Genomic DNA, 19,412 nt, shown 5'->3' on the forward strand with positions numbered 1-19,412 from the left:
GAGTATGGCTATTGACAAACTGTTCCTCACTTTCCATCAAGCTATAGTATTTGACAAAACAGCCACAAATCAAGTGAATAAATAGGAGAGAGGATGACAAAAGGGTAATCTCTCTCTTTCCCTCCCCCCTTCTCCTCCCTGCCACCCACAGCCCTGTTGTTAGAGCCAGTGTCCCCAGAGAAAGGGGAAGGCGGTAAACTAGTCTATAAAGAATGGCTAGTAAGACTATAAGCAATGGTGAGAAGAAATGGATCACTTAGCTGTGCTCAAGATCAAAAAAAAAAAAAAAAGCAACAATTTTAAGTGTAATTAGAGTTCTCCTACTGAATTTACTAGGTATGCAGGGTGAGGATGCTATATATACACAGAGGATGATGGCCTATACTCAGTTAGCGAAAGAAAGATTCAGACCAGAGGAAAACCAAGTACAGCAAGTACTGTAATTAGTAATAATCTATACTGTTTTCAGCACTATGCTAATATAGTGAAATATACTGCAAAAATCAATTTCTCTCTAGAAAATGCTAATTAGGAAAGCAAAATCAAATACAAATATAAACACACACACACACACACACACACACACACACACGCACACACTCAATGTACAACCCAACACCAGGCTTTGTTTTATGAACAATCCAGGCTGGAGGATCTTAGCGAAAACCAGATATAAAACAGGAGGTCATGATTGGTCATGTGAAAGTAAGAGAAATAAAGAAGAATTTAGGGAAGGGGAAGGCAAAGAAATGGGGCTTATGTAATGGACAAGAAACAACTTATTATTTTTTCACAAACACAGAAAGAATGAGAATACCAGTGAAAAAGGAACTTGGCAAAGGAGCCTAGGATCCTATCATGAAGCGACCATATCTGTCCAGACAGCCAAAAGGGAATTACTGTGGAGACCAAAAAACCAGAGGAATGAAATGGATGATCATCAGAGTTCTAAGTACATTCTAGAGGCCAACATTTTTTGATTGATAAAGGCCAGAGGAAAGGGGACAAGAACACAACACGTCTGCATCTTCTGACCTTCTCCAGCTGAAAGGTGAGAAGCTCCCTTCTGGGCCCCAGTAGCGGCTCCAAGTGCTTAGAGTGTGTGGCTACAGTCAGTGGGTTGTGATATTCAAAAGAAGATGCAAGATATGCATCCTGAACCCTTTTTTAAATCCATATATCAAAATGAATAGATTTATTTTAAAGCGATATTCCTCAGAAGAATATAAATTCGTAATTTTATGGTGACAGGAAGTTCTTCTGCGATTCCGCATGACAGCTACAGAGGTCATGAGTTAACTGAGTGGTTAGTCTATATTTATCTTACTCCCTTTGTTCACCTAAAGAAGAAAATTATTGAATTTGAAGAAACACTCCTTTACAGAGGAAACTCATGGAAATGACCCTGATATTTGGTATTATGAATATCTGGAAGCAAACCCACCCTATGATTCATTCATTTTCAGAGTTCATAGGCACCACTTCCAGGTACAGAACTGCTTTGGAAATAGTATTTGTGTGTTAGGCAGTCATGCCATTATCACAAAGAAGGAGGAGAAATTATGCATCAGCTAGAGCTAAAATGCATCAACTTAAATTTTAGGGAGACACGGCAAGACTCAAATATTTCTCTATTCAATGTATCAAGGATTCTACCTGCTGTTTGTTTTACTACTGCCATAATACTCTTACTTCTGAAATTCAGAAATTTATCACTTAAGATAATTTGCTGGCAGAGTGAGTAGTGGGGACTTTTTGTCAGTAGAAAGGTCAAATAATTCTCCATAACGCAGTGCAATTTTTAAGCTTTACAATTTTACTACAGGTGACCCAAGGGAAAGCCTATTATACCGTTATACACAAAAATTACATTGTGAGTTAATGTAATGTGAACGGTAAGGTATCAGCCTTGTGTGCTGTCCCCCATTGCTTCTTCTGAAATACATAATCTTGGTGGGGTTTGTTTTTAAAATTTGTTTTCTAATAAATGTGGGGAAATTTATCCATGCAAAAAGCAAAACCCCTTATCTCACAATGAGGCATTGTTTAATGGGGTGGACTTCTAGAAATAAATGCAAGCCTCTTCTAAGGACTATAGCATGCAACAAAGATTTATAGTAAAGCAAAAAAAGTAAGAAAAAAAGTCGACTAACCTAACCCACCTGAGCTCGGCTCACAGGGGTCAATGTCCTCATCGTCGCTGGGACATTCTGCTGAGGCCACAAGGATGTCATCTGTGGTCTGTGAAAAAATCACATTGAGTAGATTAATTTCAAGGGATCAAAGAGATACTCTAATCTTTGTCTCGCTGACAACTGAAACGCATTTGTGTTTTCCTGATAGGTTGCAAAACCCAATTCGTTATTTCTCTTCCCGAGGACACAGAGCCTACATTTTTTCAACCTATTTTAGATCTCTCATGGAAGAATCCACGTATTTGTAGAAACTTGATTACAGCTTATTTTACATAAGGGCACGGAAATGGTGGCAGCCCACCTGTAGATACCCATCCATTCAACTGCACAGAATAGCTGTACCCAGTAGCATACAGATGATTCAAACAACCTGGCAGAAGCAGATGACTCGAAATTTATTACAACCCTGGAGTGCTACAAAGTATGCATCAGTAGGCTTTATGCAGTACTTGTGCTTGGCTTCCTAAAAGCAGAACAGCTATAACCTTTTATATTCACGACCAGGTAGAATTTGATGAATCTTTGAGCTATAGCTTGTCATTATCAGGAAACACAGATTAAGTAGAGAATACATCTCACTGATGCATTGAAGGGAAGCAAATATCATCCATTTAAGGGACTGGGGATGGGGAGATTTCACACCTGATTCTTAGTTTTGCAATATTAGGGTAGCAGATATCATTTCACCATTGTCCTTTTCATCATTAAGGTTTCATAATAAATGAGAAGCATACAGAGGGATGATTTTTACAGCAAGAGGATAGAGGTGATAGTTTTCTCTGTGACATTCTAGTTGCTTCATTGCACTTACAGCGAAAAAGATAACCATCACTGTAATGAAAAGGAGAGTATGTAAATCCTAGCGGTTCATCACATCATCATTTACAAGCACCAAAGGTTGTTCTTTAATGCCACTTACAAGCAGCAGTAAACTCAGAATAGATATTGCATGGAAACTGTGAAGGTTTGCATCTGATTTGGCTAATGGTTAAGTAAAGGACTCAATGTATATGATAGAAAATATTTCATTACATCGGTTAAGGATTAAGGGGATTATAATTGTTTAGACAATACCCAGAACACCAACCCTGATGAAATCCTTATTTAAAAATGGAATTACAATAATATACAGAGATCCTACGTTGAAGAAAAAAAAGAACTATGGTATGACTTATTATGATTAAGGGAGCACTTAATATAGTCAGAGATTAAACTATAAATAAATAAATGTCTGGAAAACTCTGCCATTTTGAAAAATGAAGATAAAGGATGATACACTTTTTTGACAAGAACTCAGCCTAAAATTCTTCCGAGTACAGGGGCTCTACTGAAAGATAAAGAATTTGTTCAGATCTTAATACTTCATGAGGTACCTTTAAATAAACACGAGTATTTAAATAGCATTTTGAGATGGTTTCATGTTATTTTGTTCTTAATCCCCCTGAGACTGGAATTAAGGGAGACTGGATGCATTTATTTTGCTGCTGCTATTTTAAAAGAGGGAGTTCAAAATACCAGTGGCCCTGAAACTGGAACTGTTCATGTCAAGGATAACCAGCAGCAATTGCTGTGATGGTCACGCAGGTATCTTTCATTAAAGTGAGCTTTAAAAGGCAGAACCCAGCCTCCTCGTGGCATGAGCACATTTTGCAGGATAACATCCAAACTGACTTGATAATAGCAACTTATTGGATTATGAGGCCATGCAGGTCAATTGTTCCAGTTCACCCCAGAGCAGATTATCTGCCTTGTTTTTTTCTTTTAAAGCCAACTTCAAGTGGAAGGCTACTTTTTTTCTCAACCACAGTAGATACTCGTTCAAGCTACTTTCAAGGTTACAAGAGAATTTCTCATTTTCCTTGAGGAATTTTAACTCTATTGATAAAATCAGTATAGGGTTGTTGTTCTCTTCTTGACAGGGGGAAGACTAGGATGAGAATAGATTCTTTTTTTAAATATAATTCATTGTCAAATTGTCTTACATACCACACCCAGGGCTCATCCCAACAAGTGCCCTCCTCCATGCCCATCACCCATTTTCCCTTTGCCCTCACCCCTCCTTCCACCCTCAGTTTGTTCTCGGTATTTAACAGTCTCTTGTGGTTTGCCTCCCTCCCTCCCTCTCTCTCTATTTTTTGTAACTATTTTTGTAACTATTTTTTCCCCTTTCCCTCCCCCATGGTCTTCTGTTAAGTTTCTCAAGATCCACGTATGAGTGAAAACATGATATCTGTCATTCTCTGACAGACTTATTTCACTCAGCATAATACCTTCCAGTTCCATCCATGTTGCTGCAGATGGCATGATTTCATTCTTTCTCATCGCCAAGCAGTACTCCATTGCACCCCAATGTTTATAGCAATGCTCTCAACAATAGCCAAATTATGCAAAGAGCCTAAATGTTCATCAACTGATGAATGGATAAAAAGATGTCTTTTATATATACAATGGAATAGTACTTGGCAATGAGAATAGATTCTCTAACCCAGTGCTTTGCACCCCAACAGTGATATTGCCCCCTCTCTCTCCTTCAGCTGGGGAGGGAGGGTGNTGTCACAACTGGGCAGGGGGTGGGTGGGGCAGTCTGCTCCTACTGGAATCTGATGAGCAAAGACCAGGGAAGCTGCTTAACATCCTAAAATGCACATGACAGTTCTTCCACAGCAAAGGATTTTATGAGCCACAAGGTCAGTGGTGTGGAGGTGGAGAACCTTGCTTTAGAAGTAATTTTTCACATGTGAAGGGGCGCCTGGGTGGCTTAGTCGGTTAAGCGTCCAACTTTCGCTTAGGTCATGATCTCGCGGTTCGTGGGTTCGAGCCCCGCGTCGGGCTCTGTGCTGACTGCCAGCTCAGAGCCTGGAACCTGTTTCAGAGTCTATGACTCCCTCTCTCTCTGACCCTCCCCTGCTCACGCTGTCTCTCTCTCTCCTAGGAAAAAAAAAGAAGTAATTTTTCACATGTGAATAAAATGGAGAGCACAATAGTACCTATTGTTGTAAGGATTAGTCACAACAATAGGACCACTTTGCCAATGCTTATAAAAGTTGTGATACTATCAACATTATTGTTATTATTTCAATAAATGTATCACCGATTTAATCTTTTCTGGCACTGGATTTATATAATTTAAGACATTAAGCCAGAAGTTGTTTTTGTGAATTATTTTCAACTTTTCACCTCTCATGTAAGTAGTTATATCAAAATACAGTAGCTATATTGGTACTTTGTTGAACTAAGCTTCCATCTTTCACTGCCTAGTTTTACATTCTGAATCAGAAGTCAAACATCAAATATAAATAACGAAGGCTGCTTCTCAAAATAAATTCATGGGCTAAAATGTGTGACTCAGTGGACAGTGTTGCATGCAGACTATATTATTTAGGCCACCCAAGTTAAATTTTCTTTAAAAAGTTGACCTATTTCCTACATTCTTCTGGAATAATTCCACAATAAACAGAAAGTGTGAGAATGTTCTCAGTGTTATCTTTCACAAAACATAGTACCTAAAATAACAAAAAATGTCATAAAATAAATAGTATCTCTTACAGCCCTCTCATGGTAGGAAAAAATCACCATACAAACGTGACGTTATTGTAAAACTGTATTTTAATTTTTATTGTTCTTTTCCTGGTATAATGAATATACGTCCTTGTTTTTCATGTTTTTTTTCTCTCAAAAATGGAAAACCAGCAATAGTCTTCTGAACAAAAGATCTCAAATCAATAGATGACTTGGCAGAAATTGTCACTCTATGAAAAATCAGGAAATGGCTCCAATATAGGGAAAAAAATCAAGTTTCATTTTGGAGGCTGAATTAGCTAAACAATCTTCTAGTCAACGCCGTGTAATTTAAATTTAATTCACTATGTTTGGAGCTGTCTTTCTATGACATGCTGTTGAGAGAGTGGTAGAAAGAAACTCAAATATGTCACATTAATCAATTCTATTCTTCAGTATACTTTCCCTGATGTTTATAACCTTTTGCAGAAAAGAGACAACCTGCTGAAAGAGACAGAAGAGTAATCAAGCAAAAGCATTAGCTTTACATAAATGTCCATTTAGATAAATGTCCCTAACTGTGCATTTAACCACTCACAGGTCAAAGTGCCATGTTGGTCTTCCCTAATTCAGAGTGGCCTGTACATTCACGCAGCAGCATCCGTACTTGTTCAAAATGTCTGCTAAAAATACCTAGTTCTCCTTACCTTTAGGGGAAAAAATGATGTGAACAGAATTCAAGAAATAAAGGCACTGAAACGTAACTCATCATGCTCTATGGAAAAACACCAACATGATACAGAAGATAAAACTGTCATCAGGATGGGTAGGAAAAAGGATGTGTGTAGTAAGAAGTTATATCAACTTATTTAATTTCTTTAACAGACAGGGTTATTCCAGAGACACCATTTGGTGGGTTAAAAAGTAGAGAAACTGGTGTATTTTTGTTCTTTTTTTTCTTACTTACAGACATCCTCCCCCCAAATCTAATGGTGGAATTCACTGCATATTCAGTTGCTATCACTTTTTTTAAAAGTTTATTATTTAGAGAGCAACTGAGGAAGGGGCAGAGAGAGAGGGAGAGAGAAAATCCCAAGCAGGTTCTGTACTATGAGCGGAGCCTGATGTAGGGCTTGATCCCACAAACTGTGAGATCATGACCTGAGTCAAAATCAAGAGCTAGACACTTAGCTGACTGAGCCACCCAGGCACTCCAGTGTCACTTTTTAAAATACAGCACAAATGCATATCTGTGTGGTAAAAAGATATGACGAGAGTATAAACTTAGTCTGTAATGCTATATCTCTACTAAGAACAGCATCTCACAATAAACAGCTTTACTGAAGACAGATACATTCTGATGAGAATCCCTACAAGAAAAATCTATTAGGACAAAATAACAAATTGCACTATGCAAAACTATGTCCACTATGAGTTTGATGTCCACAAAGAAATTCATGATTTACTCTACAATTGTGATTGAAACTTTATTTCTAAACAAGAGCATATATGGCTACATATCCAAATACAACACTGAAAAATATCTCAAGCAATGGTGCTCACTTGTATAGCATTATTTACCCAAAGCTTTCACTGCTGTGATCAATATCTAAACTGAATTGAGACAACACAGATAGGGGTGAATGTGGATCTAGCTGATATGAGACATGTTTTGCTAATTGATGGACACTTGTTCTCGCTGATACTTTTGTCTATATGAAGCTGTTTTGGAGGAGAGAGAGCATTTGTGTCTGGATTTCAGGATTGAAGCTGACAGTTTCTCCAGAAAACACTTACTGCTAGGCACATTTTCATGAAAAAAAAAAAAAAGTTGGAATTCAGAATAAGTGTTACAGGATGCACAAGCCAAGGCCCAATGCATTGCACTAATAATTTATAAGACAAGAGGTTTCTAGGGGGTGGGGGAAGTGCAATATTTGCAAAGAGGAAAACCGCAGAAAAATAACACAGTTGTAATACATATATACAATTTCCAAACCATGAGTCTATTTGACCAAATCAAACTAATAAAGTTACATCAAACTGGCAATTTTAGGTAATCAACAATCCTATTGGACACCTGGGTGGCTCAGTTGGTTAAGCGTTTGACTTTGGCTCAGGTCATGATCTCATGGTTTGTGGGTTCAAGCCCTATGTTGTGCTCCGTGCTGACAGCTCAGAGCCTGAAGCCTGTTTCAGATTCTGTGGCTCCCTCTCTCTCTGCCCCTCCCATGCTTGTATTCTGTCTCTCTATCTCAAAAATAAACAAACATTTTAAAAATTTTTAAAATCAACAAACCTATTAAAGGTACAAAATGAGTTTAGAGTCTCTGCATAGAGACTTTTATGGTAGTTTTCATGATCTCAGTCAAGTTTTGGGATCTTACTTGTAGATTATTTCTCTGAGTAGTAGATGCTACATAAAGATGTCAATTCCATGGCTAACTAATCTAACAAAAATAAAAGCAATGAGCTGAGATCTAAAATGGGAAGCATGAATTTTAGCTCCAACACATGAATAACAAAAAAAGTGAGACTCAATTAGACACCAACAAAAAGAAAACACCTCATGTATACCTCATGTATACATAGTGTTCTCTGCTGGGAACAAAATATGGTCACTGCATAGCAAGGTATAAATTGTAGTTCCCACCTGCAAATAACTTATTGTACCTACTCTATTCTAAAGTACAGGAACAAATCACTCACTGATACAAATAACAATCAATTCAATTCAAATGGCTTAGTTTTCTTGAAATGTAGCAGTACTCCCATAACTATTACTTCATTAAATATTCACTAACAACTTGCTTATGCAGAATGCAAGTGGAGGTGCTATTATTCTGAGCATTATGATTAAGTCCAGGGTCAAAAAAATACCCATTTGTACACTCATTTACCCAATTTGAAGGTTTGAACATTGCCATTCATGAATATTTAGGGCAAAGCTTAAATATTTCTGAAAACAGCCAGCTTTCATATTTCTTTAATGTTTTTTTCCTCCAATTGATGCCTTAGGTTATTACAAAAAGTGACCATAAATCATCTGTCTGCTTGGGGGAAAAGACAGACTTGAAAGCCATTCAATTTTCTTTAAGATTTTCTTGACTATTTAAAATGTATGCAATGGTTCCAGAACAGTAAAAGTGGGTTGGATAGAAAAACTCCACCATGGTAAAGATCACAATATCTTACTCATTTTTAACATGCATTTTATATGCATTTGATACTGGACATCTGAATAGGCAAAACTCAAAAGGGAAGATAGGAATGTAGAAATAATGCTTTTAAAATTAATTTAAAGGAAATATGGAAGAAAGAAAAAAAGGCTTTCTGCTTGGTCAAAAAAAGAACATCATATTTTAGCAAAGTTATGCAAAGTATAAATCTGCAAAGGAGAAAACTGGTGTCAGAAAACTTGAAATTAAATTTATGTTTTAAAAAAGATAGTATATCCCTTGTACTATTAGACAGGTATTGTAATAATCTATTCTCCTGGATTCTCATTAACTAGAATTCGGGGGTATAAGACCTCCAAAGACTGCTGGTAGTGGGGTGGAGATGCTAAAAAAGAAATTAGAATATGTATGTGACGAACCGTGTTCCCTCTCTATTGACTTGCTTTTGAACATGAGTCCAAAATTCTGAAATGAGTTTGGCCATTTCCAAATTAAATGAATACTGACAGATGTTCACAACACAAATCTAGGCTTCTAGGTAAGTCCATATGGACCTCTACTCTAACCACTGTGACTGAATGGACTAATTTGTCACACACGTTGAACTGAAAATCCTTACTGGTAATGATGCCCCAAAAGATTTTTTAAAATAATTATAAAATGTCAATGATAAATAGTTTCAACTAACACGTCTCCAAACTTCAAGCTTTCATTGTTGACATTTAACATGTTAGGAGATAGAACCATGTTTTAGTCAAGCAATCATACATCTTGCAATGGCCAAACCTTAGTGATCCTTAGTCTAAACTCGTCATTTTTAATATCAAGAAACAGAAGCTACAAAACTAAAAGTTTTTGATTGGCTACAATTATAGCAAAACTCTGAGATTACACTGACCCCAAAAGACTATGATTATGTCTTATCCTATCTCAGATGACTTCCATCTATCTATTCACAACCCATCCATCCATCCAAAAACATTTTGTTCTTTAAAGGATGTGATATAGTCCATAAAGATACATAATGAAATACATTTAAGATAAGTTAAAAGATGGCAAAGGGGATTATTGGATTTGAGCTAAGTAACCACTAAAATTGTCATGAAGAAAACACACAGACACATACGAGGAGACACACATATGCAGCGGTAGCACCACTTAATATGGGACCACATTAAGTGACACTAAAAGGAGAACACAATAAATGCTAGTGTTCAATTTTTAAAAATCTGGTTATAAAAATTCAAATATTTATATAATTGCAGTTATTTTGAAGTGGAGTAAACCCTAAGACTTCATTATTTGCTTGTTGTAATCTTTTTCTTGTGTGTTTAAAGACTTAACCATCATGTCTCTTGGTTCTACACAAAATGCACAACTAAATTTTGGGGGGCAGAAAAAATATAAATTAGAGTCTTTTCCTGCCTACTCGACTTAGAACATTGCAGGCTATTTTGACAACAAAACTAACTCAATGAACTCTTTGTCCCTCTTCTCATTAATTCACTGATGAAAATCCTTCCAACTTCCAAGGTCTCTCTTATTAACTATTGTTTTCAACATAAGTGCTAATGAGATATTTATTGTTGTCTCTCTCACACAACCATCATTAGAGTTTTGCCAAATTATCTATCATATCTTGAAAATAAATAAATGGAAAGGTCCCTCTATTAATAATGCTGGTTGTTTCTCCAGATATAATCTAGACATGCATTCATTGATCAGAATAATCTCATTTACATGATGGCCCTAGAATTGGAAGTTCAAAATCAAAGGTGTAGAAAGAGCCATAGGAAGCTAGTTTTCCAAAACATTTCCTTCCTACTGGGTAGTACCAAAACCAATGTCCTCTTGATAGACCTTTAACCAGGGAATATATGAGAACTTTTATCCAACAGTGCTTGGAGTATGAAACAGCAAGAAATAGGGATGTGGCTAGAAATGATGATGACTTATTAACAGAAAGTTAATTTTCTGGGTGTGTTTTGTTTTGTTTTGTTTTGTTTTGACCCATGAGTTGAATAGATGCAAGGTTCTAAACTCAGGTCCCCTAAACAAGCCAATGTTTGAGCAGCACTTTTATGAGCGTTTCTAACAAGCAGTGATTGAGAGTAAATATTTTCTGGCTCAGATGTTACAATGTTATTTTGCTCACACACTGAGAAGATCCAATCTTTTCCCATTATAGTTAAACTGGAACTCCAAGCTTCCATAGCTGAATACTTCATTCCATGTGGTGCCTACTTTGGTTTATAATAATACATATTTGGAATGGTGTGCTTTTGAACTATCGCAGTTTAATTTTCAGTATGCTGATTAATAACAGAAAATAAATGCTAGCTCAGAGTCAAATTGCAAACTGGATTGTAAGCAATATGCATCATCTTGGACTGGTTTCTGTGTTCTCAAAAGTACTTAAGAATATATATGCAATGCAAGTATGTACTATATACATGTAAATATATAGTATATATATATATATATCCTCTTTATATATATATCCATTTGTATATGTGAATCATAATAATTTCTCTATTTTACTAGGATGTTTTAGGGATCAAATTGTACATGTGTGAAAGCACTTTTGGAAATATCCAAGGACCCACAATGTGATGTTTATATGTTATTATTGCAACTAATAAGGAATTATTTTTACTCTTCATGTTACACCATAAAGAATAGTTCCGGGGATGGCACAAAAACAGACATATAGACCAATGGAATAGAATAGAGAACTCAGAATTGGACCCACAAATGTATGGCCAACTAATCTTTGACAAAGCAGTAAAGAATATTCAATGGAATAAAGACAGTCTCTTCAGCAAGTGGTGCTGGGAAAACTGGACAGAGACATGCAGAAAAAGGAACCTAGACCACTTCCTCACACCATACACAAAAATAAACTCAAAATGGATGAACGACCCAAATGTAAGACTGGAGGCCATCAAAATCCTAGAGGAGAAAGCAGGTAAAAACCTCTTTGACCTCGGCTGCAAGCAACTTCTTACTCAACACGTTTCCAGAGGCAAGGGAAACAAAACAAAAATGAACTAATGAGACATCATCAAGATAAAAAGCTTCTGCACAGCAAAGGAAACGATCTATAAAACTAATAGGCAACTGATGGAATGGTAAAAGATAGTGCAAATGACATCAGATAAAGGGTTAATATCCAAAATCTATAAGGAACTCACCAAACTCCACACCTGAAAAACAAATAATTCAGTGAAGAAATGGGCAGAAGACATGAACAGACACTTCTCCAAAGAGGACATCCAGATGGCCAACAGACACATGAAATGATNGGTGATGGGCATGGAGGAGGGCACTTGTTGGGATTAGCACTGGGTGTTATATGGAAATCAACTTGAAAATAAACTATGTAAGAAAAAAAGAGAATAGTTTAGGGAAGAGCTCAAAGAGGGCAGCCAACTATCCACTTAACTGAATAACTTTCATTTTCATGTCCCGAAATCCTGAGTATACCCTCAGTTAAATGGGATCTATTTCTCTTATCCTAACCCCTCTTATAAATGCTGCTATGCTTGGGCTGATTCCTTTTATATTAGAATAGGATTCATTTTAGCATTGCTTATTTACAGTGTATGTGTCAATCTCACTGGTAATGTACAAGATAGGCAGTACCAATCCACACCTGGCACTGTCATTCTTCCTCTCGAGGCCTCATCTCCTGGAGAGTCACTATACAGATGCAAGGACACTGGCATCCTCTCAAGTTCTCCTTCTTGCTCACTTTCCTGGGACCTAGGTGACAACTTCATTTACTTTACCTCTGCATCCACAGTTTACTTCTAATGCATGCCCTAAATGAACATCTAAGTGAACAGGTAAGTGGGAAAAACAGATCACTTAGCAAACACTATTAATCAAAGGAGAGGGAGGGAGGGAGGCACAGAAAGAGAGAGAGAGAAAGAGAGAGGGAGAAGGAGAAGAAGGAAGGGAAAGGAGCTGACAGGGGAAGAGGAGATGTACTTTAGATGTGATTCCTGCCACATAATGCTCTCTATTATAGTGATTGTATCTGTAGTTATAACAGTGCTTATGGTTGTGTCTTCTCTATGAATTAACAATATACTAATTAATTTAGGGCCACCTGAGTGGCTCGTTTGGTTAAGTGTCTGACTATTTCAGCTCAGGTCATGATCTCATGGTTTATGGGATGGAAACCAGCAACGGGCTCAGGCTGACAGCACAAAGCCTGCTTGGAATTTTCTCTCTTCCTCTCTCCCTCCCTCTCCCCAACTTGCATGTATGCTCATTCGTTCTCTCAAAATAATAATAATAATAATAATAATAAAGCAGTACACGTTAAGACAGAAGTATTTTCTTAGTACATCAGAACAGTGGAGGTATTTGTCTTTCCAAATTACATTGAAATCTAAAAGCTTGGGAACTATTTAGATGTATGCTTTCTTATTTCATGTACTTAGGTGGGATAGAGTTTTTTTCCATGCTTAACATCCCCAAGATATCTATCACAAGAGTTCAATAGAGTTGATTTAAAATGCGGTCACCACTGATTGTGGTGAATTATTTCCCACTGTATATGTATCAAGACATCATCATATACCTTAAATGTATACAATTTTTATTTGTCAACTATACTTCAGTAAAGGTGGAAAAAGTCATCGCACTCTAAACCTTTTATGAAGATAAGAATGATGGTAGAAATAAATAAAGTTCAGAGTGTATGATTCATTTTGATTTTAGAAACAGAAGTAATATTATACCTGACACTTGAATTCGTAGAATCATGTCAAATAACCTTACTCTTAATGGTCATCTTCTCCGAGCTCCCTACACTTTGGTATATGTTTGTCACAATTGCTCATTTGTAACAGCTCATTAAATCTCAAAATAAGAGTGAGCAACTATAGATTATTTTCCAGGAGTATGACTCCTAAGAGTGGGAGATGAGAATTGTGGCAAAAATCACACTTTTTCAAAGATTTTATCTGCCTCTAACATCTCTAGAAGTGACAATGAAACTTTATAACTGGTTTCCACATTATACCTCATGGCTGGAAATTTATGGTAGAGAAATAGCAAGAAGTGACATTACTTTTAACTAAAAAGAAGGAAAGACTGAAAGTTAGAAAGAAGGAAAAGCGAAAAATGCCTGGCAATAAGTTGGTCTGCCTGTTTTTATTAAGCAGTCCTGTCCTTTGAGAAAGCAATAAGATATAGTCTGCTTTATAGAAAAAAACTAAGAAAAAATAGTTGACTATCATTCTGGGTTCCCCCTCCCCAATTCTGTCTGTCCCATCAGAGCTCTACTACAATAATCTTGCATTGTAAATACTGCTGTTTGATTGTAAAGAAACTATATATCTAACTACAAGATGAAAGCTTTATTTTCCTCATAAAATAAACTGTATGAATATAAGGGCTGATGGTTGAGACCACTCATCAAATTCAGACCAAGAAATAGGTGTGGGACAGAATGCACTCATAAAATTGAGATCTTTTCGACTGATTCTTCCATGCATTTGCTCTTTCACTAATTCATCCGTTCACTTACAATCATTGATTGAATATCTTTGATTAAAAGCGTTATGCAGTGGAGGAATATAACAGAGAGCCAGACATTTCTACTTTGCGTCGTGTGGAGAACTTCAGGTATGTGGCAAATGAAGGCTGTCTATTAGCAGAAAGCTGCTCCCTGTACACGGAGCATGGAAAGAGCATAGGCGTGAGTTAGACAGATAGGGCAGAAGTCCCAACTCTGCCCGTTATAAGCAGGGAGACTTTGGGCAAGTTCCCTAACTTCTCTGGGTTCCTTCCTAAGCACAAATGAAGTGGTTTATCCCTATTATGCAGGACTATACAGAGTATTATATACTCTAGGGCTATAAAGGCCCTGTCTAGCACAGTGGCTGGCACTCAGAAGGTATTTTGACAATACTTATTACATAGACACAGCTGGTTCTGTACATATTCTCACTTTCCTCTCCCTGCAACATGGGGGAAAGGTTATTACTTGCAGTGACTACTGAGATCTCCCCCCTCCCCCTCAGTTACTGGATTATTTTAAACAGATGTACCTCAGAAACAGCCAAATGGACGAGATGCACAGGGCAGGGTATGTGGGGGGTGGGGGAGGGAGGGGGATATGGAATTTCCATGCCCTCTCCATGTGGGCTACCTCTCCAGCACCTTCATGTCTTTATCAGCTCTGAAGCCCTCCTAATTCTGTCATGTAGGGGTTTTTATGAAGGCTTCATCATGTGGGCATGATGGATTACAATCCTCAACCCCTCTCCCCTCCTGGGAAGTTTGGAGGTGGGGGTGGGGGTTGAAAGTTCTAGGCTTCTAACTACGGCTTGGTCTTTCTAGTGACTTGTCTCATTCTAAAACTATCTACACACCCACCAAGCACGGACTTGTTAGAACAAAAGATGCTCCTGGCACACAGGAAAGTCCAAGGGACTTAGGAGCTATGCCAGAAGGTGGGGACAAAGATTAAACATATATTTCTTATTATCTCACAGAGTCAATAACTTCCCTTTGTTCTGGACTATCTTTCAAGGATAGTCATAGAAAGAACAGTTTTGGAAGACAGAGATTTCCTAAGTTCTTTAGACACAGATATTCTCCTCACAAAGGAAGTGTAATTTCCAACTTAAATCCACACCTCAATGTTTAAATATTTTATAAACAGAGCAAATTATATAGTTGATAGGAGAGCACTTCTTAAAATCTCTCAAAAAAAAATCACATCATCAACACACTGAAAAGCCAGGAAGCTCTTCTTTTCTCCCTCGCTGTGTGATGTGACCTAGAATTCGTCAAATTTTGTTTCAGAGCTTCAAGACTCACTGAGATACCTGTTCCAGTTCCCTTATAGGAAACAGAGGGAAACCAGTGTGGCCTGGTCAGGTGTGCGGGATCAAATCACTACCTGGCTCAGCACTGAACTCGGAACAAGAGCTTGTCTCTTGTCTCTTGGCCCTGCATCTAGTTGGCATCACCCTCCCTCCGCTGCTTCCAGTTCCATGCTTGGGTAAGAGGAAGATAAAAATAGCACAGGATTCACTTGCTGCTTTTCCCAAGTTTCTCATACATGATTTGCCTTTTGCCATTCTGCCCCAAGTTTTACTGAAAATTTTAAGCAAGGCCTTTGACAAATACCAGGGAATAGCATTTGCCAACATCACGGTGACATCAGGCCAGAGAGCACTCAGCAGCCTCTCCCAAGCCCAAGGACTGTCTGAAGAACGTGCATGCAGATGCTACAGGAGAATTCTGTGAACTGTCTTCTGTTGGGGACTAGGACCTTTCTTAGAGAGCCTGCTTTTGTGTACACATTTCATTAGGTGAAATCTGTGACTGAACTCTTCCCACAGGTATTTGAGTGCTTTATTTGGCTATGCAATTGTGTAATGACATCCTCTTCAGCTACTATTCACTTATCATCATCATCAATCATCATCATCATCATCATCATCATCATCATCATCATCATTTTGGCCACTAAAAGCACTGTGATAAGTAAAGCTCACATGTAACACACTTGGATGACTAAGTGATTAGCCATGTCCTCTCCTGAATGGCTCTTCTCTCCCCAGCCCTGCATTTACAGTCTGTTCCACTCAGTTCTGACACATTTCCTCCAACGTACTATCATACCTCTCCTGCCCCGATCTGTACTTTTCCTTTCCTTGCAACACGTGTCCCATTCACTTAATTCTGAATGCTGGGATGTCTGCTGATTTAGGACAGTAAATACACTTTCGAGTCACACACAAAAAAAGTTTGTGTCTCAAATATGACATTTGTCATATTGAGAACTTTTGAAATCACAGAAGTGTCACCTTTAAACAGAAGGTTCAGAAGATAAGCTTTTCTTGATGGTTTGGTATCACTGTTAGAAACATCAGAATCTGCAACACAGCAGTGATCTCAGATGCTGGAAGTGTACACCTATGCCCTGTGCCCCAGGTCCTCATGCTTCTCTTTTAGTTTTTAATCACTGCCTGCTCTTACTACTTTTTCTCTTTGGTCTATCACTGTCAGCCTTTATACATACCCTTTCCCTTTCAAAATCACTCCTTTGATCTGCTTTGAGCTAGAAATCCAGATAATCAAGGCTCTCTAACTATTCTGAGAAATAATAAACTAGCTCTAAGAAAAAGAGGGTCACAGAATCTCTCAAATAGGAAAGCCCAGCTGCTAAAGAGCACTCAGGGAAGGCTCAAGGCTTAACATACATAGAACAGTTAGTTTCTCCAAAATACAGTTTCTTATTAAGTTATGTGTTTATTTCTAAGTCACCCACTCAGTAACATTTTTACCAGGATAATTCTCAACAAGGCTTTTCTCATTTCATCAAGTCCAAGGAACCTTATTGGAACTAGACTCCAAATACCTCAATCTATTTTCCAAGATTGAATCAAATAGAAGTCAAACCTCCTTCAGTGGACTTTGCTGGGAGAGAGATGAGCAATAGAGTAAGGAAGGTGGCTGCCTTACTGTCCATGACCAAGCCACCTACAGACTGGGGACTATGTCTGCTTGTTCTTATAGGTAGAACTGGTGCTGCCCTGTAAGGGTTTAGCTGTATTTAGGATTCACTCTGTATTCTGAGTAGAGAGAGAGATGCTGTCTGTGGTAGGTCCTTTCCTGTAACACTGCTCCCAGTGATTTGGTGCATAAGCATTAGAGTCAGAGTTTAAATCTGGAGTTATTAGAACTTGGATGATTTATTTAACCTCTTGTTTGTAAAATGGGAAGGATGCAGTACCAATCTCAGCAGTGTAGTTGTAAGAATTAAGAAAATCATGATCAATGAAGTACTTCACACTTCTTGTTGCATAATAAATACTAAATAAATCTTAGCTATTCTTGCCCTCATTATTATTACACAGGACATGTACATATGTTACTTAGCATGTCAGGAGGCAGATTTTTTCCACTAAAGTAGGCAAAACCATAATATCCTAATAACTACAATAGGTAGACCATCCACATTTACCCTAGTCTAGAATATTGTGAAGTAGGAGGAGAAAAAAAGCTAAATATTGGATGAAGAATGCAAATGCTCTTTTCCCCTGAATGTTCTATTTTGCTTTTCAACTTTTAAACTCCACTTTATTTCAAAACATACTCCCAACTATTCCAAAGCATTTTCAAGTTGGAAAGGCTTCTTTTTTATTTCACAATAAGCTAACTGCAGGTGCAAACCCGAGTAAGACAGACCTTGGAAATTTTAAGTATGTTGCCATGGCAATGGTTTGCAAGAATGTGTATGAGTTTCATCTTAGCTCTCAAGCATTCAACCGAGTTCATATGTGGAGGTTCAAATTGCTAGGCACACAATGTTTGCCATTCATTGTGTCTTGAAAGGCTTGAAAATAACTGTCTCTGTTGCTCATAGCAACTAGACATCACAAAATACTATCTATCTATCTATCCATCCATCCATCCATCCATCCATCCATCCATCGATCCATCCATTTAGCTACCTATCTATGCAAATGTAGAGATCTAGTCATCCACTATCTGCTCTTAGGTAGCCATTCTCACTAGTTTGGCTGCTTTAAGGGAAGTTGTATACACAAATACAACAGCAATCATTTTCACCATTGTTGTAAACACAGAGTTGCACTCTCAATATGAGTTAACTGTAAAATTTTCTACTGAATTTTCACCTTTATTTTCTCATCCAAAATGAATGTATCTTTAAAGAAACATGATAATTATTTAGGGATGCTCAATTAAAGAAAACTTTAAGTCTAATGAATTGTGGAGGATCTTTTTTAAAAGAGTCCTACCTTGTAATGCAGGAAAGATGATAAAATCTGTAATTCTAGTCATTATTTCAAACAGTCTCCCACCAAAAGCAATACCCACCACCACTACCACGAAGACATACAAAAAAAAGTCCTTTTATCTCATTTGAACCATCACTGCCTCAACTGTTCTTAAATGGTTCAAATGTTGCTTCTAAATTCTAAATCCTCCACTATGGTTTCATGATTCATAGGCAATAAAAGTAGTGACTCTTGACAAAAGTATTTTCCCCCATAAGCAGAATTCACAGAATACTAAAAAAGGACAATTTTAAAGCTATCTATTTGGTGTAAGAAATAATTCATAACAAATTCTCTTCAAATTATAAGGCTCTTTCCTTCTAAAATTGTACTTTGCAAATTCAGTATTTTTTAAAAAAAATTCATTCACCAGCAAACACACACACACACACACAACCCCCCACAAAGCAAAAAACAAACCTGGATTTCTAAGATTGCATGTTCTTTAGTGTTCCTAGCAAAAGCTTTTGCTGCAAATGATCCATCATGATACAAAGTGCCCTACATAAAATGAGGCCACAAGGGACCCCACTATCTTCTGTATTTGGTTATCAACAAAACCTTCACCAAAGTGTTATTAGCTGCCAAAGCCTGGAAGTTCTTTAAAATCCACTTTGCTGCTAACTTGGACCCGTCTTCCAGAACACACACACACACACACACACACACACACACACACACACACACACACTCATTCTCTCTCTCTC

General features: G+C 37.5%; 1 protein-coding gene across 14 annotated transcripts in view; it reads right to left on the minus strand.

Annotated features, from left to right (window-relative positions):
* Positions 1-19,412, minus strand: part of NRXN1 (neurexin 1) — a 1,134,059-nt gene that overhangs the window by 24,858 nt on the left and 1,089,789 nt on the right. For 10 of the 14 annotated variants that reach the window (XM_077749163.1, XM_077749167.1, XM_077749165.1 and 7 more), the window contains one exon: positions 2,154-2,241. In XM_077749163.1, the coding sequence (XP_077605289.1) occupies positions 2,154-2,241 (88 nt within the window). The remainder of the gene's footprint in view (positions 1-2,153; positions 2,242-19,412) is intronic. The other 4 variants (XM_077749171.1, XM_077749169.1, XM_077749175.1 and 1 more) reach the window with 1 other exon arrangement.

Source organism: Crocuta crocuta, unplaced genomic scaffold (assembly GCF_008692635.1).
Source record: "Crocuta crocuta isolate KB4526 unplaced genomic scaffold, BGI_CrCroc_1.0 scaffold118, whole genome shotgun sequence".
NCBI lineage: Eukaryota > Metazoa > Chordata > Mammalia > Carnivora > Hyaenidae > Crocuta > Crocuta crocuta.